Source organism: Calonectris borealis, chromosome 6, assembly GCF_964195595.1.
Source record: "Calonectris borealis chromosome 6, bCalBor7.hap1.2, whole genome shotgun sequence".
In the NCBI taxonomy this organism is placed as follows: domain Eukaryota; kingdom Metazoa; phylum Chordata; class Aves; order Procellariiformes; family Procellariidae; genus Calonectris; species Calonectris borealis.
Genome location: NC_134317.1, coordinates 830,345 through 850,540, shown reverse-complemented (window position 1 = coordinate 850,540; position 20,196 = coordinate 830,345). Strand labels below are relative to the sequence as shown.

The 20,196-nt window shown below is 56.1% G+C and overlaps 1 protein-coding gene across 1 annotated transcript; it reads left to right on the top strand.

Moving 5' to 3' along the window:
- The first annotated feature begins 420 nt into the window (after positions 1-420).
- On the top strand, positions 421-18,340 carry GALNT5 (polypeptide N-acetylgalactosaminyltransferase 5). Its single transcript, XM_075153913.1, has 10 exons — positions 421-1,700; positions 6,996-7,162; positions 9,399-9,518; positions 9,984-10,119; positions 10,495-10,614; positions 11,111-11,228; positions 11,431-11,754; positions 15,075-15,155; positions 15,936-16,097; positions 17,928-18,340. The coding sequence occupies exons 1-10, from the start codon at positions 421-423 to the stop codon at positions 18,066-18,068; spliced, it is 2,649 nt and encodes an 882-aa protein (XP_075010014.1). The 3' UTR covers positions 18,069-18,340.
- The last annotated feature ends 1,856 nt before the right edge of the window (positions 18,341-20,196 follow it).

The window sequence follows — 20,196 nt, the reverse complement described above, 5'->3', positions numbered from 1 at the left end:
GACCTGCCGCACCACCGAAAATAGACACTTTGCAGCCTGTTCATCCTGGAAGAACTCATTCGAGCCCTTCTGCGCTTGCCCGCGGGCTAGCCCAGCGCGGGGCCGCGCACACAACACCGCCGGAGCTGCCGGGGCCGGCCGGGGCCGGCAGGACGCGCTGCCGCGGGCGGGGGGCGCAGCGCTGCGCGAAGGGTTAAGGCCCGGGCGGCGGAGGTGAGACCCGGCCGGAGCGCGCTGGGCCGGGCCGGGCCGGGCCGGGCGGGTTTCCTCCGGTGTTGGGTTACAGCGCGGGCTCCCGGCGCTGGGTGGGGCGAGAGGAGCCCCGGCCCGGCCCGGCCCCGGCCCGCCTCTCCGCTCCCTCCGGGCACGGCGTGCGGCGGCCCGGCTGCTCTCTCCGCCCGCCCGGGGCGGCCTCCGGGGATGAGCGGGCTGCGGCGGCTCTTCCGCGGCAGCGGGCGAGCGCTGGCGTTCGTCTTCGCCGCCTCCGTCGTCTGGCTGCTCCTCGACATGGCCGCGCTCCGCCTCTCCCTCGGCGACGCCGGCGGGCGGCTGCTGAAGGAGGCGGCGGGGCGCGGGCAGGAGCGCGGGCAGGAGCGGGCGCGGCTGTGGCGCGGCCCCCAGGCGCCGGCGGGCAGCCCCCGGCCCGACCCCGCCGGGCTCCGCCGCGGGCGGCGCAGGGGCGCAGGGACCCCGGCCGCCCGGGCAGCACGCCGGGAGCCCCCCCGGCCGCCGAGCCGCCCGCCCTCCGCCCCCGGGGGCCGGGGGCAGCGGGGGAGGCACGCCGAGGAGCACCCCGCGGCTCCCCCGGGGGCTGGGCTGGCCCCGCCGAGGTCGGTCGTCAACCTGAGGGGCAGCGCGGGGACTGCAGCGGCACCGGCGGCGAGCAAAGCCCTGTCGAAGGCAGCGGAGGAGTTTGTCACAGACCCCGCTGGAAACACAGCTGGGCTGCGGCAGGCATCGCCATCCCGGGCAGGCGCCCCGCGGCCTCCCAACAAGCCCCCTGCCCCTGCCCCGCCGGCTGCCGGGCGCAGCGAGCCCACGCGGCGAGCTGGGGTTGGGGCGACGGTGGTGGAGGGACCCGGACACGCCACCAACGGGAGTCGGCAGCGACCTGCCGCCACGCCGGGGAAAGCCAGCCTGCTTCCCCGGGCAGCCGGGCTGGGAGCCCTGCCTGGGCAGGAGGAAACAGAAGTGGGAAAGAAAGAAAACTCCTCTGAAAACCACTTCATCCTTATTAGCAAAGAGGGGATAAAACCCGGCAGCCCAGCAGTCCCGCATCCTGGATCCGACTCTGCGGGGAACTTCACAAAGGGCCAAGAAAAGCACAAAGAGCGGCAGCTCGCTATCGAAAAAGGCAACGGTGCCCATGCTGCGAACGCCATCACCGGGGCTGCGGTGCCGGATGGCCGGAACCGGTCGCTGGGTGCGACACAAGGAGCAGCTCCCAGGACACGTGTCGCCGGCAAGGACGGGCAGGAGGAGGCAGGCAGGAGCAGCCCAGGAACACACAGGGTCTTGTCCATGGATGCAACGCTTGCGCCGAGAGACCCCCAAGCGCCTGGCCAGTTTGGGCACCCTGTTGCAGTCCCTGACGATAAACAAGAAGAAGCAAAAAGTAGATGGAAAGAAGGAAACTTTAATGTCTACCTCAGCGATTTGATCCCCGTAGACCGAGCCATAGTGGACACCAGGCCTGCTGGGTAAGATCTGCTTCCCCTGCACAAATACCTGTGCCGCACCCCTGGGAACCTGCTTGGTGGCTCCCGGGGAGGGCTGCTGGGCACACCGAGGTCTTCGCTTCGTGCATGCTAGCCATGAGACAGCTTTTGCCTTTTCAGGTAAGAGCAACTTGTTATTAAATGTAAAACCGGTAAAACTGCAGATCGTCTTAACCCGCTAAGCTCTGCTGTCCAAAGAGGCTGGGGCACACGAGGCAGGCAACGGGGCTCATTTTACCTGGTGTATCAGGTGCAGCACGGAGGACTGTTTGGTTTTGATATTCATGCATTTGGTTCCTGGACCACTCCTGCACCCCGTCGATTTCTCTTGGCAGCAGAAGCCCTCCCTGCCCCAGAGGTGCTCTCACACCTGCAAGCTGCCGCTGCCCTTCCCTCGAGGCAGAGGCACCCCAACGGCCTCCCCTGCCCGAAGCCCGTTGGGGCCCCGAAAGCCTCTGCAGGGGACAAAGCCATGCATTGAGCGCTGACGTGATTAAACAGCACATGCTGGCCTGCAGTCGAGGCGGTCCACGGGACGCCCCCGGGAGTGCGTCTTTCTGCGGACTGGTGGCACTGCTGCCCTTGTGCTGCAGAGCACTGCGGTCGGTACCCACTCTGCGGAGGTGGCTCGGGGGACTCGGATCTGTGGGCACACGTCGGGAGGGACGCAGAGTTCTGATCTGGAAAACCGTGGTTCAGATACAGCTGTCCCCACGAAATGTGCAGCTGATTCTGCAAATCTCAGTATTGCACTTCAAAAAAGACACCACCCGCCCCGTAGTCCCCATAGAAAAGTAAAGGGTAAGGTGTGGGCAGCGCCTTGCCGAAGGAAGGGGTGAGGGGCTGGAGGGGTCCCTCTCCGGAGCTGCTGTGCCTGGACAGCTGCGGGGGGGTCCAGGGAAGGTGCCAGTTCAGGTGAATGGCAGGTTCGTCTTATCCTCGGCTTTTCTTGCTGCAAACGTCTCTCAGCCCCTTGGCGGGTGAGAGACCTGCCTCATCCAGAGGCCCTCCCGTGTCCCTCTTCCCACGCTCGCAGACCATGGGTACGGTGGGATGGGAGTTGTGCTGTGAGTCGTCTCCCGACCCACAGGACAATACACAGACGTTCCCGCGGCGCTGTCGGTGCTCGCCTGTGAGCCGAGGTGAGGTCCTGCACGGGAAGGAATGAGGCAGGGAAGGAGGGAGACAACTAGGACTGCTTTCTGGCAGGCAGAGGATGCCAGCTACAGCAGCCACTGGTGCACAGAAGAGGAGGCATGGCGGCTCAAAGCCAGCACTCTGTTTTGGTCTTTTGACAGCAAAGCCCTGGAGCTGGGGAGCAAAAACCCACCTCCCAGGAGCGCCCGTAACCGCAGCCCGCCTGCCTCCGGTGAATCACGCACCTGCCAGGAGGAGACGGCGTTGCTGTTTGGGCGTCACGGGGAATGCCTTGGCCAAACAGGGGTGCGTCCCTGACGGCGCTGCCTGGGCATGTGTGCTGCCACGCCAGGGCACAAGGCCACAGGGAGCTCCCCGGGGCACCCCGGCGCTGGCAGGAGCCTGTGCAGGCTCTGCCCTCAGCCTGTTGGCACGGTAGAAATCAAGTTGTAAGGGCCAGCTCACGGCAACGGCTGTTGGCAGCTCTCGGTGATCAAACGGCACGTTACTTTTTTGCTGGGTCCTTCCGGTCTCTCCCAGCTTAGACCATAGTTCCTCTCTTGATCCTTGCTGGAGTGCTGGACTAGACCACTGAAACTGGGCCAACAGGAAACTTGTCCTGTTGCAGCCTTCAGTCTGCCTGTCCAGATGGAATGCTTGCTGCTTTCTGAGCTTTACTTACCGTGCTGGTGCGTGCCGAGCACCGTGCCTCTGCAGAAGTGCGTGCAGGAAGAGTCCCTCCAAGGAGGAGCGAGATGCACAAGCCACGCAGCTGAAGGCGGGGGTGGCCGGGAGGCTTGCAGGGAGCGCGCCCTGCAGAGCCCGGTGCAGGAGCCCTGGACCCCGTTTCAGCCCAACACTGCAGCGCCGGCAGCGAAGGTCCCTGCGTGCCTCTGACCTCTGCCCAGGCTACCGTTACAGCTTCCCTGGGACAATCGAGTTATCCGGGTTTAGACAGGGACCCAGATTTCCTGGCCTGGCAAAAAAAACCATCGCATGCTGCATGGCACGGTACGGTCTGGGTAAGTTAGCACCCGCGCCGGCAGGCGTGGGGAGGGACCCCAGCTGCTCCTGCCAGCTGGGAGAGGACGGGGCTGGGCACCCCTGGTCTTCAGTGGCAGGCTGCTTCCAAATTCAGGGGCAGCAGATCTAAGGCGACATTTTCCCAAAGCAACTTTAGCAACTTAAGAGCCTACGTTTTGCTGACTTCCAGGGTGATGTCAGCAGAACGCAAAGGCTGTGGGCTATTTTTGTTTAAAAGCCTGTTTAGGGGTGGAATTTCAAAAGGGTTTGACTTCTACTTAACATTAGTTATATATTAAGTATTATATACATATTTATATAAAAAATATATGTATGTATGTATATAGTTAGCTGTTGTGGTTTAACCTCGGTCAGCAACTAAGCCCCACATAGCCGCTTGCCCGCTCCCCTCCGGTGGGATGGGGGAGAGAATTGGAAGGGTAAAACTGAGAAAACTCATGGGTTGAGATAAAGAGAGTTTAAGAGGTAAAGCAAAAGCTGCATGGGCAAGCAAAGCACAACAAGGAATCCATTGACTCCTTCCCACCGGCAGGCAGGTGTCCAGCCATCCCCAGGAAAGCAGGGCTCCATCACGCGTAGCGGTTACTTGGGAAGACAAACGCCATCACTCCGAACGTCCCCCTTCCTCCTCCTTCCCCCAGCTCTATATGCTGAGCACGATGCCATATGGTATGGAATACCCCTTTGGCCAGCTGGGGTCAGCTGTCCCAGCCGTGCCCCCTCCCAACTCCTTGTGCACCCCCAGCCTGCTCGCTGGTGGGGTGGGGTGAGGAGCAGAAAAGGCCTTGACTGAGTGTGAGCCCTGCTCAGCAGGAACGAAACATCCCAGTGTTATCAGCGCTGTTTCCAGCACAAATCCAAAAGAGCCCCATACTAGCTACTAGGAAGAAAGCTAACTCTATCCCAGCCAAAACCAGCACATTAGCAAAGAAATGGAGCCCAAACTCACACAGGACATGTTGTGAAATATCTTTAGCTGGGTGTCAACAATAACAAACCCATTGCTCTCTGCCTAGGAACCCTACTTTTTTAGGTAAGAAGTGAGAAAAATATGTTCTTCAGTTTGAGGTTTCTCATCGCCCTCGCGTGGATGCTTTCCAGCTGCCCGGGGTACTCGTGGGCCTTGGCCAAGAGCCCATTTGCTGCTAATGAAGGGGCTAAAGAGAAAGGTGCTCTTAGCAGGTACTGCCTGGCTGCGCGCAGCCTTCACTGCTCGGGTCTCGGCTGCGTTTTCTGAGCTGCTCTCACATCACTTTCTTCATGCAGTGAACGCTGTTGTGCTTGGCAGCTGTCCCTCCTCCCTCCATGAGCTGCCTCCTTGGGTTTGCTGCAGGAGCAACTACAAATTCATCTTTTTTTCTCCTAGTTTTGCTGTCTCTTGTTCTGCCTCCTTTTCGCCAGTGACCTCCCCGCAGTTCAGCCCCTGCCTTCTCTCCATCGACCCTGGGCGTCCTGCCGGCATGCCCAAACCACCCCCCCGCGCTGCAGAGAGGTCCCATCTGCACGGGCCAACACTGTTAACGGTTTCCAGCCAAACCGTATCAAACAGCACGTCAGCTCCTGAGCCGCCTCCCGAGGTGAACCAGGCTACAGAAGGAGAAGGCAAGACACATCCCAAGGGTTGTGACAGCGGGTAATTCTGAGGTTATTTTCACTTACCCAGAGCACTTCTGATTAGCTGCGCAGCCCTGAAATACCTCTGAATTTTCTTCTTCGAGCTGCGCCGTGCCCTGGCATCAGCATCTGAGCTGGCACCAGCCAAACCCGAGGGCCTATTCATTGAGACAGAAGAACAAGAAGTCAATTTTCCGTACGCTCCCATATACCTGTCCCTGTTTTCTGTCTGTTGTTGACAGCAGAGTGAACAGCGTTTTCATCACCAAGAAATTAATTTTCTGCACCCGCAGATGGGCTGGTGCCTCTCCTGCCTGCAGGAGGTCTGCTCTGGAAGGACAAGAGAGAAAAACCTGCTATCAGACTGCAGCTTACTGACCAGAGAGAGAAAGCACGTCCCAGCAATTCGTGGGTATTCTGGGATAAACCGGCCGGGCTGGGGGAGAGGAGCGCTCTGCCAGGCGTTCTGCAGGCCTGGAGATCCGCTCGGAGATAGGGGAGCCGAGGGAGCCCCGCTCCCCAAGGCACGCAGCAAAGCGGTGCTTGAATTGCAAATGGCAGATGAGAAAAGCTGCTGATCGACCTTTTGTTCAAACACTGAAGACACGGGCCTGACCCAGCGGCTGCATTTTTGGCTGTCACAGAATAAGACGACAAACTGACAGACACGGGAGAAATTTTATCACTCCCTCGGATCCGCCGATGCGTATCGCTGGCTGTTTGCGAGGGAAGCAGGCGCCGCTCGGAGCCCCTGCACGTGGGCTCGGGGCACGGCTGGCCGGGCCGGGGCGTCCCTGGGGAGGCATGGGTGCTCAGGGTGTGAGATACGGGGTGCTCAGGGAGTGGACCCGCCAGTACCGTCGTACATGAAATTTGGATGCTTGAGTGTTTTCCCATCCTCCACGGTCCCCTGCATTAGGTGCAGAGTTGGACAGGGTGACTCTTCCTCGCTGCCTGTGTGTTTGACAAGTTGCTGTGCCGCGTGACCCTTCATGGAAATGGCCATTTCCCTGCATTTTGGACATAATACCCATTCTTTTTTTCCAGCGAGGCTATCTCACGCAGCCCGGGCTCCCACCCCTGCAGGTGCTCGGAGCATCACGGGAGGGCAACCAGCGCACGGGAATCCTTTCCCTGCAGGAGTCCCCAAGGCCAGTGGTGCAGAGCTGGGATCGGCCTCGCTCCCCGGGGCCTTTGCACTGTTTGCTCACAGAAAGGAGAGAGTACCACCCAGGGGTAGGGAGGGAAGAAAGGTCCTGGTTAGAAAGGAGTGAGTGCATCCTATCCCATGGGGCTGTGTGGGGAGTTTCCCCAGCTCACCCCTCTGCTCCCTCTCCCGACAAAATCCCATTGCAGGGGTTTGCTTCCATATTTCACATGTGGCAATCCCCCCCTCCCCGCGCATTTTCCCAAAATCCCTAAGCCTGGAGATTTTCAGGAGTGTGACCGGCCGTCACCTGTGAGCCCGTGTTGCCGTTGCAGGTGCTCCGAGCAGCGGGTTCACGATGACCTCCCGACCACCACCATCATCATGTGCTTCGTGGATGAAGTGTGGTCCACCCTCCTCCGCTCTGTTCACAGCATCTTCAGCAGATCTCCTCCGCACCTGATTGAAGAAGTCATTTTGGTGGACGACTTCAGCACTAAAGGTAGGTGAAGCTTCTTCTACCTTTATGAAACTAATATAACTTGAGGCCAAAATACAATTTGTTCCCTGTAATTCAATTCTGAATAGTAGAAAGGAATCACATTTTCTCCTTTCGATGTATTGAAGTGCGTCCCCAGCCTGCGCTGTTATCTTTCCAGATGAGGGGGATCAGAGGCCAGATGGGCACTGGGGGGTGGCTGTAGTGGATCGAGCTGCGGCTCTTGCCCAACACCCGGCCAGACTTTATCATTCACGTCTCTCCCATCCCAGTTCACTCGCTTAAACAGCTGCTAAGTTCACAGCTGTGCATCGCTAAGTTTACACTCGTGCGGTGCTTTGCACGTCTGCCAGAGGCTGGAGGAGGTGCTGCGGTCCAGGAGCACCAGGGAGCTCACTCCCACCCGACCCACACATCTTCAGGGTGTCCTGGCTCGAGGGTTTGTGCATTTATAAAATAGACACTGTCACCCTTCTCTGTGCAGTTTCCAGATGAGTGCCCCCATGTTTTCAGTGCTGGGAAAGGAACGGCAGGGAAGGAACAGCGCGCCCTTCCCAGGTTGCTCAGAGAACGGGGTAGTTGCAGTAAAAGCAGTGGTGAGCCGGGCATCTGCACAGGGAGAGTGGCTTTGTGTGCGTGCTCACAGGCATTTCAGATGATACCGAACCTCTGCTTTGTAACGCTTTGGCTCTCGGCTGACTTCAGCCCTTAAAAATTTAGGAATGATGTAATTTTCCAACCACTGGTTCTTCAGGGAAAGTGCTGTCTCAGGAGAACTTCAGAGCTCATGCTGCGCATACAAAGAGCCTACAAGGCAACAAGGCAATAGGTGCAAAAAAGAGGAAAAAGACTCAGTTTCTTCATTTTTTAAATAATCATTAAAACGTATTCATACCATTTCCCCTCAAAAGCATCTTTTCAAGTTTCCTCCTCACTTTCTCCCCATGACTTCCCTTTGGATCTGCTCATTAGCCAGTGAACATCTGCAGCCAAAACCTCACGAGCGCAGGTGAATTACGGAGAGCTGTGCTCTGCATTGCTGTAATCCAAGGAGCAGCAGCAATAACCTACAGCAAACGTGTCCGCAGATATCTCACCTCTGGAGCCTTTCAAAGCTTTTAACTGGCTTTTGAAATGCAAAGTTATATTCTCCTGAAGAAAACCAAAGAGCACCAATGACGCCCATCGGTGAGGGAGGTCGGGGGTCCTCCCTGCAGATGGAATGACGTAAGTGGGTGGCTGGCCCCAAACGAAGCACTTGGAGCAGCAGCAGCCACAGCACCGCAGCAGAGGCTCCCGGACTCCTCTGCTGGAGGGAAACCGCCCGCGAACAGCACTGCCCAGCGCTCGAGTCCCCCGAGCCACCTTTCTCACACCCTCTTTTTCCTGAGAGTTTACCACCAGCTGCCTCCGCAGCCACGGGAAACCATGACAAAAGCAACCTGCAAAGTAGAGATGTGCCACAGCAGACCCTGGTGCAGTTTAAACCTGGGCAGAGTCTTTGAATGTGGTGCTTAATACTGAGAAATTTGTAGAGCACAAAAAAGTATTTTTTTAGGCAAAGGAAAAAAACTTAAAACCAGATTTTAATTACAATTATAGTGCAATGAAGAAAAAAAACTCATTTTGGAGTCTTTGAACAACCGTTGATACCTGGTTTGGATCGTGAACTACCCAATGAGGCCACTGGGATTTTGCTCATGGCCTGCCAGCACAAGCCCTGCACTTGCTGCTCTCCCCTTCCCATGTCTCCTGCGTGCAGGGGGTCACTGCGCTCGCCCAGCACCGGGCACAAGTCCGCCTTTGCTGCTGGGTTTGCACCCGTGCAGAGCGGCTGCCCGCCGTGCCGGGAGCAGGAGACGATGCCACCACCCGCAGCCCCGTCCTTTGGAGGGGCAGATCCGAGGCAGCCGGGCAGCCCGTGGCGAGCCCCCGGGACCAAGCAGCACGCCCGCCCCAGAGTACCGGGAGACGGGTCTCCAACAGAGATTTTTAGACTCGGCGACTTCAGCCTAAACCTGCTGGCACTGACGCGGCTGGGAGTTTCACCAGAGAGCAGGCTCAGACCACGACGCCGTGCACCAGAAGCCCTGCAGCTGCGCCCAGGTGTTCGCGCCCCAGACCCGAGGACCCTGGTGTGTCTGGAGATGCTTCCAGGGAAAACCTGCCTGCTTTTCACCCTGGAAGTGGGTGCAAAACGGGTAAGTCACCCTCGCCCTCTCCTTCTCCTTCTCTGCAGAGTACCTCAGGGAGAAACTGGACAAATACATGTCGCGGTTCCCAAAAGTGAAGATCCTCCATCTCAAGGAGAGGCATGGTCTAATACGGGCCAGGCTGGCGGGAGCGGAGATCGCCAAAGGTAGGACGAAAGCCGTTGCACAGCCATGCTGGACCCCCCCAGAGGTGCCGATAAGCCATCTCCACACCCACTTGTAGTCCCCTGCTAGTGAACTGAGGGCTTCGTTTCCATACGCAAAGCGCAAGGGTCTGACGAGCTGCCGCTTGTCCGGCCCCTCGGCGCGGCCCTAGCGAGCGGCAGTCGGGATCTCCGCCGCGCCGCCCCGGCTCCACGGCCTGCGCCAGCCGGGCTGCGTCGGCACCGAAACGGCCATTTCCGCCGGGAGCCGCCCCGCTTCGCCCTGCAGGCCGTGATGGCCGAGCGGTGAAAACACGCTCCGGGCAATGGCTGGGAGGGTTTCGGGAGCCATGGAGGGTCGAGGCACCGTCAGCGGCACCCCGAGCCCGCGGGGCGCCCGCGGAGGCCGGCCGGCACGGGGTGGGGACGGGGCGCCTGAGGCCTGATGCCGCCCGGCCTCTGCCGCAGGCGCCGTCCTGACGTTCCTGGACTCGCACGTGGAGTGCAATGTGGGGTGGCTGGAGCCGCTGCTGGAGAGGGTCCGCCTGAGCCGGGCCAAGGTCTCCTGCCCCGTCATCGAGGTCATCAGTGACAAGGACATGAGGTAAGGCAGCTCGCGCCCCTGGGAAACCCAAAACCCACGCAGCAGCTTGAGCAAAACCTCTTACTGGGACCACCAACATATTAATCACTGGAAGACACAGGTCCAGACCTCCTAACTGGCCTTCAGCAGTGTTTCACAAGGGTACGTAACGTTGCTGTACACCAGAAATTAACATTAGCAGTGGACGTGGCCCCTTCATTTATCGCACACGCCTCTTCCCTTTTTCGTGACTTTTAGTACATGAAGAGGATTCCTGATTAAATTTGTTAAAATACTGTTTTAATTATATACAGATATTCATCTTCACTCATTAAGGGTGACATTTCAATCAGAATGTGACTCAGAATTAGTCATCCCGATCTTTTCTCCGTTTAGTTACATGACCGTGGACAACTTTCAGCGTGGGATTTTTACTTGGCCAATGAATTTTGGATGGAGGCAGATTCCACAAGAGGTGATCGAGAAAAATAAAATCAAGGAAACTGATATAATAAGGTAAAAAAAAGCAAATGTGAGAGCTTTATAAACCAACCTGTTCCTTTTTTAATAATTAAGCAACAAGGGCTTTTTCAAGGCCAAATGTTGTTCCTTTGCTTGTAAGGACAATAGAGGCAATGGTACACTGTGGGCAATCACGTCAGACATGGACAAAGCCCAGCAAGCCTTTCTCACCTCTTGCGGCACTGCTGGCGTTTCGCCGGTGCTGCCAGGGCGGGGGAATGCACCAGTGCATTTTTCTCTTCCATGCCCCATTACGGCTTTCAGACTGGGTAAAGCCACGCAAATGTCATCTATTTTAACGTTGTATCTGTCAGCCTGCAGTGAAGTAACAAACCGGGTGATCCTTGCTGTCTCTGTAAGTGCAGGCTCAGGCACCGTCCCCGAGCATTTAGTAGCCCTCAGCTTCTCAATGATTCCCTCGTCAAAGCAAGGGGAAAGGGACGGGCACTTCCCGACCAGCTGGCACGCCGTGTGGCTTCTCTGTTCCCAGGTGCCCGGTCATGGCAGGTGGCCTGTTTTCCATCGATAAGAAGTATTTTTTTGAGCTGGGAATGTACGACCCAGGACTGGATGTTTGGGGAGGTGAAAATATGGAGATTTCATTCAAGGTATGTCGCGCTCACACACCTGCATCCCCACCAGCCTGGCTCGGCTGCTTGGGGCTCAGCCAGGGTCTCCCCGGGGCAGCCCCCTGCTGGAGACCCCCTCCCCCCCGGCAGTTTACCTACTTCTCTGCTTCTGTTCTGGCTTGCACAAAGCCAGCACCCGACATTTGCCTGTGTTTCTATCAAAGCAACCTCTGTTTCTCAGGTCTGGATGTGCGGGGGAGAGATTGAGATTGTTCCGTGCTCCAGAGTTGGGCACATTTTCAGGAACGACAATCCTTATTCCTTCCCGAAAGATCGTGTGAGAACAGTGGAGAGGAACTTGGCTCGCGTTGCGGAGGTCTGGCTGGACGAGTACAAGGAGTTATTCTATGGCCACGCTTACCACTTAGTCTTGAAAAACCTGGATGTCGGTGACCTGACTCAACAAATCCAACTGCGAAAGAAGCTTCAGTGCAAAAGCTTCAGATGGTATCTGGAGAACGTCTACCCGGACCTGGAAGCTCCCCTGGTTAAAGCCAGCGGGCTGGTACGTACCCAAATGACTTGCTGTCCTTCATTTAAACACGCTTTCAGTGGCTGACTAGGGACTTGGTAGCATCCCAGTACGCTTGTCTCTGAGTTGCTTCCCTGGCATTTGCTAACATTTTTGAATATTTAATATGTCAGGGTGGTCTGGATTCCCCAGTATTTTTATAAAGAAGTAGGTCAGAATTCCGAGAGACAACTTCCCATCAAAGAGCCAGTTCGGCGTTTAAACAGCAGCGGAGCTGCCCATGCAGCAGTCGTGGTCAGGGGACCTCCCAGGGTCGGAGGTCCAGCGTCCTCCCTACCTGCACAGCTTTTTGGCCACGGCAGGAGAGAGAAATTAGCGGTGCCTGGGCAGCGCAGGCAGCGACGGGCAGGAGGCCGGGGCCCCAGGCGCAGGCAGGGTTTGTACCGGTGCTCAGCCGCCAGCAGAGCGCAGCAGAAATCTGCTTTTCCTCTGCGCAGCCTGCAGATCGCAGCGTCTGGGCAGGCAGCGCAGGGCAGCAGCCTGGAAAAGTCCTGGCGTTGATCACAGAATCATAGAATAGTTTGGGTTCGTTCTCCAGTGCAGGTGAAGCCTGCGCCTCGGGGGGGGTCAGTGGGCGGAAAACACCTTAAAGTGCCTGTTGGATTAAGTCCTCCGTCTTGCCTCCCCACAAGCCCCTTGCTGGCTGGGTTGCTGAAGAGTGTAGCTGGGTCAGGCTCCGTTTCTCCTCCACCATCCCTCCATCTCCGCGCCGGGGAACTCGTCGTGCTCTCTGGCACCAGGTCTTGCTTGTGCAGCTACTCCCCAGGCATTCAGTGTTGCTTCACCAACATTAAAAGGTGAATTAAATAAGAATAAAATGTGGGTTCTGAATTTGGCCCAGCCCTGAGCCTCAGCAGAATATCGGCTGCCGCTTTGAACGTTCAGAAGCCTCAGATATTCTGCCCAGAATAGATACAACATCGATTGCAATCTAGTTATAATTGCAGTAACAAAAGTAAAATATCTGGTTTGTCAGAAAAATGACAGCGATGCCAGGAATGAAAACTAAAGGGTTTGCTGCCTTCCCCACCCGTCCCCGTCTCCCAGTGCCGCGGTAGGAGCAGCACTTGCCGAAAGGAGGTGGCCAAGAGCCGGCGACCACAGGGCTGGCACGGCCAGGGGAGTGAGAACAAGAACTGCCTGTCCCCTCCATCCCTGCCAAGGCGCACGGCTTCCAGTTACTGCACCGGCCCTTCTGGGAGCCAGGAAAAAGCACAGCAACCATTTGGCTGTGTTTCAGGCTTGTCTGTGGGCCAGGGGTGTAACGTGAAGGTTCCCTGTCACAGGGAACCTAGGGATCCCTAGGGATCAAGTCAGGCTCTCTGCCAGCCGCAGTCGGTACGTTACTTTTATGACCGAGCCGTGAAGGTGTGGGAGGGCAGCTCTGCAGAGAGCACGGGGAGGGATGCCGTGCTTCCTCGGCGTGAGCTCCTGGCACTCGTGGAAAAGCTGTAGGGAACTGCTGGGTTCGGCACTTGGATTAAGAGCTGTGCATCCCTTCGGACGCGTCTGTCGGTCTCGGCGTGGCAGCAGCGGCCGTTTGCTGCTCAGAGCAGCTGCAAGCACACGAGCTGAGGGCTGTCTGCTGGGGCAGCCGCTCCGAAACTGTGGTGTGGCTGAAAGCCCGTGTCCCTGCACTGCCTTCGGGAAAGCACCGTTTGGATTAGACCAAAGGCTTCAGTGAAACATCAGCTTAAGTGACATTTTTTGAAAAGAATTAGCAGTAATAGTCTTGAGAACATCAAAAAATAGAAATTGCTTGAGAAATACTCACTTTTTCAGCTCTTTTGTTTCAATCGGAGCAATAAAGATTAATGTCAAATTCAGTGCAAAGCAGTTAGACCATATAGAGAGACCTCTGTTTCAACTGAACCGCAACCTCAGCTTTTCAGAGGTGTTTCTGAAAATTTTCAAGATGTTGCCTTGCTTCGTCCTGATTCAGGCCACCTGAATCGCTCTTTTATCTTCATTCTCAAAATTTAATAGGGCAGAAAATCTGTTTTTCAGCTAGCTCTGCAAATTCCAGCTGTGCTGAACACTATCCAAAGTTACGTGAGAACTGTTTTCTGAATAGCCTATTTATTCACCGGGATTAATTCATAAGTTCTTCATAAATTTTGAAAGAAGGGAAGGAACGGCATTTGCAAGGAATCGGAGATGTGAGCAGCCCCGACTGAAGCACCGCTGGGGTTGTCTGAGGAGCCGGTGCCTGCGGCCGACCAAGCCCTCTGTGGCCGTGAGTCCCTGCAGTGCGGTGGGCTTCAGCCCAGGAACCGGAGGGGGCTGGTAGAGCTCAGTCCAGTGTTTTCAGCTTTCCCGTATCATCTCCCGTACTCCTAAGCGACCTCTGAACACGCCACACAAACAGCGTTAAGAAAACGCTTCTTGCAGAGCACGCTCTGTGCGGACGCGGGCGCTGGCCAGGCAGTGGGGTGCGGGCTCACCGGTGGGGGACGGGTGCAGGGAGAAAGAGCAAAGAGAAGCCGAGCGAAGGAGCAGAGCCTGATGCTCCCTGGCAGCAAGCTGGGCGCTGAATACACACGCTCCGAGAGACATCTGGTCTGCACCACCCAGGGTGCAGTGCTCCTCGTCCTCTCTTTCTCCCCACCAGTGCCAGGTAGCGGCAGTTCAGTTAAAAACAGCTTAATGATGATGTTCCTGCCGGGGTTCCCCGCTTTGGGGGACCACGTCTGCATTTCCCCATTGATGACAGGTACCAAGACAACCACCCCGGATGGAAAAGAGGAAGAGTTACCTCGGGGTGAGGCACCGAGCACATCACATATAGTGATGGAGTCGTTCCCTGGGGCCAGCCGCGGGGTCCGTGCTGGGCTGCCGGAGCCCAGGGCCCCGTGCCCCAGCTGGGAGGGGACCAGCTGGAGCTGGGATGGGACCACCAGGCGCTTGCGTCAGCTGTGCATGGTGGCTGCTCACCTCCTTCACGGCATAGCAACGGGAAGGGATTCTGCAGTTGTTATTGTTGGGAGCTGTTGTTCTGGGGATTTGCAGAACAGGAAGATTAGCTATGGCCAAAAAAACCCAAACAAGAACGTGTCTCATTCAGCCTTGAATGTTTCTGGAAAGGGCTAGTTTCAAGCTTCTCTCAATAGAAGAACATATGTGGTGGACCACGTGTGCATTTGCACACCCCTCCAAGGACTATGACACATCATCTCTGCTTCGCTCAGTTAAGTGGACAGTATTAATCAGTGACCTGCTTAACTGCAGTGTAACAGCCTCTCCTCTTCCTTGGGAATTTATGTCTAAATTTGCATTTTGGTGCTATTTTCTAGCTTGTTAACGTAGCCATGGCAAGATGCATCACCGTGGAAAACACTACTCTAGCTTTTGAGGCGTGCGATGTTAACAACAAGGTAAGGGTACCCTGCATACTGAGTATGTAATACTATTTCTAGCGCATGGCGTAGAGCTCCTGTACCTCCCCATGGTGACCTGCCCTCTCCCCGGGAGCTAATGCAGTCCTTCCCACCGGGAGACACGGCCAAACAGTGCCTGGGAGCAGCAAGGGGCAGGAATTGCCTCTGTTTGCAGCGCCTGTAGCCAAGCAACAACCCCAGAACCAGCAAATTCAGCTGGAATAGGAAGGTTCGATAAAGCATGAGCCTGCACGTGAAAATGGGGAGAAACATTTAATACAAGCCTGTGTTTTGTGCTGCACTGCTGCAAAACATCCAGCCGCACTCTGTCACTAGATGGGAAGCAGTGGCTGTGGACAACCTCTCCCTTCCTTTACCTGCAGCCTTTCTTAGGCAGTTCCCCGCTAATTGCTCAGCACTGGCAGCGGGCAGCGTGCGGATCGGGGGCCTGTCGTCTACGGGGGTTTATCCATTTGCACCCCAGCACCGGGGTGCAGCCAGGGGAGGTGGCAGGGCAGGAGCGCGCAGCAATCGGGTTTGGGCTGCTGCGGTGGGAGTTGCTCCCAGAGCCTGCACCGGGCTGTCCTGAGCTTTTTAGCTCTGCAAATCCATAGGAAAGGTCTTCCTGTGGATCATGGCTTTCCTCGTCCCCTGGTCCCGGCTGAGGGCAGGAGGAAGGTGAGGAGAACCTCTGCCAGCTGCCTGCCAGCCCCGAGCAGCCAGCCCCACCGGGGGAAGGCGAGTGGGGTCACAGCTCTCCCCGGTCTCTCCCCACAGAACCAAAAGTTCAACTACACCTGGCTGAGGCTGATCCAGCACGGAGAGCTCTGCGTCGCCCAGGCCGGCGCTGCGGGCGCGCTGGGCCTGCGCCGCTGCGAGGGCAGGAGCCGCAGCCTGGCGTGGCTGCACAGGTCGCTGGCCGCCTTCCAGCCGGAGCTGGTAAGTGAAGCGCTGGTGAGGGCAGCCCCCGCCGCAGCTGTGATCCCTGGTTTGGGTTAGCGTGCTGGCGTGCAAGCTGACGGGCAGCTGCAGCCCGGGGCAAGGCACGGGGTGTACCCCGGCCCTCTGGTCCCAGCTTTGCCAAAGCTGGCTTTTCACCTGAAGTTAAGTGTTGGTCCCCCAGCGCCACTGCCTTTCCTCCTGGGGTAGCGATGCACGCCTTGCCATTAGGTTGCGTCGGTCCACCTGACGTGCAGCCCGACGCCCCGACACCGCGTGCCCGGAGCCGGGGAGACGCTGGTCGTGCCGAGGCTTTCGCTCCGGCAGGGCTCTGCTGCTGCCTGCACAGCAGTAACAAAACGTCCTGGTTTTACATAGAAACCGTCGATAGCACTTACGTGGCGATTACTTGATATTGATTGGCATTCAGCTCGCAGTGGTTTTTTAACAGAAAGCATTTATGAAAAAGAAAAGAATGGATACTTACATTTATTACCTGCACTGTAAAAAGCAAGAGAGTCCCAACTGTATCTCTGTCAGACTGGTGTAAGTGGTTGTCCAAAATGCTGTGAAATGGCATACTTTTTTTAAGAAAGAAATACTCTTAATTTAAGAAAGAAAAAATGTAGCTAAGTTATACACTCATCATATCGACAACCTCCCATTCCTCTTTAGTCTGAAAAAATAAAACTTGCAAAGCCAGAACATCGCAGTGCCAAGGCTCACAAAGGCCAGGGTATTTTGTGAAAAATACATGAAAATTGTCATCCACTTAGGAGTCCAGACAGCATTATCAGTGCTCGGGCAGTTTTTGTCACCTGTTCCAGCCTGAGCTCGCCTGGAGCCATGAGTTAGATGTATTTGCTGGTCCCCAGAACAGGGGGCTGGGCACGGGCAGCCGCTCCCGGCCACGGCAGGGGACGGGCACCGACACGCTCCCTGGGGACAGGCGGCCTCCGTCAATGTGGTTGCATCAGCCTTTACTGGTGCCAGCAATAGCAAGTCTGGAGAGCAGCTCAATGGCTGGTGAGTGCTGACCGAAGGAATTACAATCCTTTACCTTCTTCTGATGTCACAGTCATTGTGTCATATCAATGATGTGAAGTGCATTTACTATATGCACAAAGATCCAACTTTTTCCCAGACAGCCCTCTACATGTCATTTCAGGAGCATTTCATCTGGATATTAACCAAATGATCATAGAAACACCCCAATGCTACGCGGTGGCACGGAAACGTCCCGTACCTTTGGCAGCACTTGCAGCATTGCCTTGCTGGCCGCAGCATCGCCTTGCTGGCCACATGGGTTAAGTAGATAAAGCCAAGTATATATGAAAAGCAAAAGGATGGAGATCAGACTCTTCATTCTTTCATAATCCGATTTACTGCCCCAGCATTTGAACTTCAGTGCTGAATTACCTAACATCCTTTTCAGCGCAGTAAATGTGCTTTGAGTTCATCAGCCGAGAAACTCAAAAAGATGAAAATCAGTGTCCTGCCGTACGTTCCCCTATATTACAAATACCACCTGGAGCGATTTCTTTGCATGGTAATTGCCACTCGGACAGCGAGAGAACTAATCTTTCCATTTCCAGTGAAGGAAGGGCCACGACGCACAGAAGGTATGGTCTGATCCTGGGTGAGCAACAGCGCAGGCTTTGGGTCCCACCCAGAAGTGCCTGTAAGTCAGCAAAGAGATCTCATGTATTAGGAAATGCAAAAAAAGGGCACAAAATAAAGAACCACACTTTCTCAGTGGAAAAATAGAGCACCTTACAGCAGCTGCTGCCTGAGTCCCGCTACCTAAAGCCCTCTCTCTCTCCCCTGCAGACGGACCACATCGTCTCCGAGCACCTCCAGCAGCCAGCGTGCTTGGAAGTGGATCCTTCTCACAAGGCCCTGAGGGTAAATGCCTGTGACTCCGCAAATCCTTATCAAAAGTGGCAGTTTGGCAATTACTATGCAGACTGAAGGGAACACGGTTGAACCAGAAACACTGTGTTTTCATCTTGTGAATTCAGCAAGGACATCTGTGCAACTTAAAACAGCAATTAGAAAACTGGAAGTTCATTTCCAAATGATAATTTAAACCAGCATATTGAGAGATTAGAATACCAAGAGCAGCACATCTGGTTTAATGACTCTGAAACAGATAGGCGTGTTTTTCCCTCATTGTGGGAGACTTTGGCAAAAACTCAAATAATTTTCTGTATTATTAAATGGAAATATTTTCTGAAGTCCCCCATCCTGCCTTCATCAGTTCCCCCCGGACAACAGCATAAGCTACGGAAATACTTCCAGGGTTCTGTAGTCTGTAAAGAGCAAATTGGGCTGCTTATTCTTCCACAGCCTGAGAAAATGGAAGTTTATTGACCAACGCATTAAAAAAATCCATCCGACATGCTCGTGCTGGGTCTGGCCGCAGGATCCTGCCCTGTGGGACCCATTGCCTCTGACAGATGAGTGTCAGGGTTCCGTTAGGAATCAATTGCTTATCGAAAAAGCCTTCTTTTAATAATGGGAGGCAAATGTGGGTCAATAAGCCGCCCAGCAGACGAGGTAAACCAGGGGCTGTGGAAGAAGCAACAAGCACGCCTTGCCCACGCCCTGTGGACAGCGAGGACACGTGGGTGCCCTGCTTTGCTTGGAGGTGAGAGGAGCCGCCGGGGAGGTGAACTGGGGGCTTATCCTGCTTCTCGCCAGCGGCACGCATCAGAGGCCAGCTGGGGAGCACCTCGTCCCCAGCCATGTCCCAGACCCCCCATGGCTTTTTGGGGGCTCCCCCGGGACCACTGCCACTTTCCTCGGCCCCCAGCTGGCCGGGGCATTGGGTCCTGCTGGTGCCTGTGCTGGAGCCTGCTGTTGCTCGGTGCAGCCCCAAGCAGGGTGGCTCACCCTGCTCCTGCCAGGGCTTTCCCAAGGGAAGCTTTATCCGCCGGCAGCGCGGGCCGGGTAGATCTCCCCCTCGCAGCGTCCCGCCACCATGGGCGGAGGGAGGGCAGAGACCTCCGGCAGGACGTCTCGCAACCCAAAACTTCTACGGGCCGGCGCGCAGGCTGGATGAGAACACCAACGGGCTGCAGAACACAAGCGTGGTGCATGCGTTTCACAGGGACCGTTGCAGAGGTGAATGCAGCGTGACGAGACCTTGCCCGGCACCAGCTGCCGCACAGCCCGGGCTGCACGGGACGGCCAGGCTCTGCACGCCAAAAGTCCCTCTGAACTTACCGTTATGGGCAGATTTTTTTCTTACTGTTTTATCTCCAAAAGCCGTCACCAGTTTTTGAAGGGACAGATTTGATAGGAGACTAAATTGAGCTGTGACAAGACAGTGAGATCCAAGATACATCACCAGCGCATCCCAGGCAGGATTTCTTCCCCCGTTTCTGTGAGGAAGCTCCCGTTGGGGGAGGCTGCTCCCCGTACAGCTGCGGTGTCGCTGGAGGAAGGCAGTGCTTCTCCTCCTGCCCCGCCGCCTTGCACCGGCACAAGCCATCGGGGATACGCGGGGCTGAGCATCGCACTCGGTTCTCACGCTGCTGTTGGCCACAGCCGAGCCTCCACCATCCCGCGTTCACAAAATGCCTCGTACCTCTCATTTGATTTTTCAGAAGGCCCCGGCATAACCTTACCTCTCATGTGGCAAATCAATGCTGACAGCGTCTGACAGGCTGCGTCTGCCAAAATATTGACTGGCCCAGCAGATTTTCCCAGTTGGCTCCTGTTCCAACTGTCTTCCCGATTTTCTCTCTCCTTTAGTGCAGCTAGCCCGCAGTCACTACCAGAAGAATGACACAGATGTTGTTTGTGCAGTCATCTTTTATCAGGAGCATGAGTTTCATCAAATTCTGTTTGCTGACATTCAATCACTTGTCACTGAGTAGGCACCAAATGGTCACATGTCACGGTCACATCCCATTGCCAGGCTTGTCACTTGCACTCCGATTCCCGTTTGTGTGAACGCTCACTTCCATGCTGGTATCGTTCGCTCTAAGACTGGAGCGTGCCTTCGGGGCTGCTGGCAGTGAGCTGTGGCCCTGCTGTTACACAATATTGAGAAGCGTTCAGATTGTACCAGCCAGCCTAGTCTGCCAGAAAC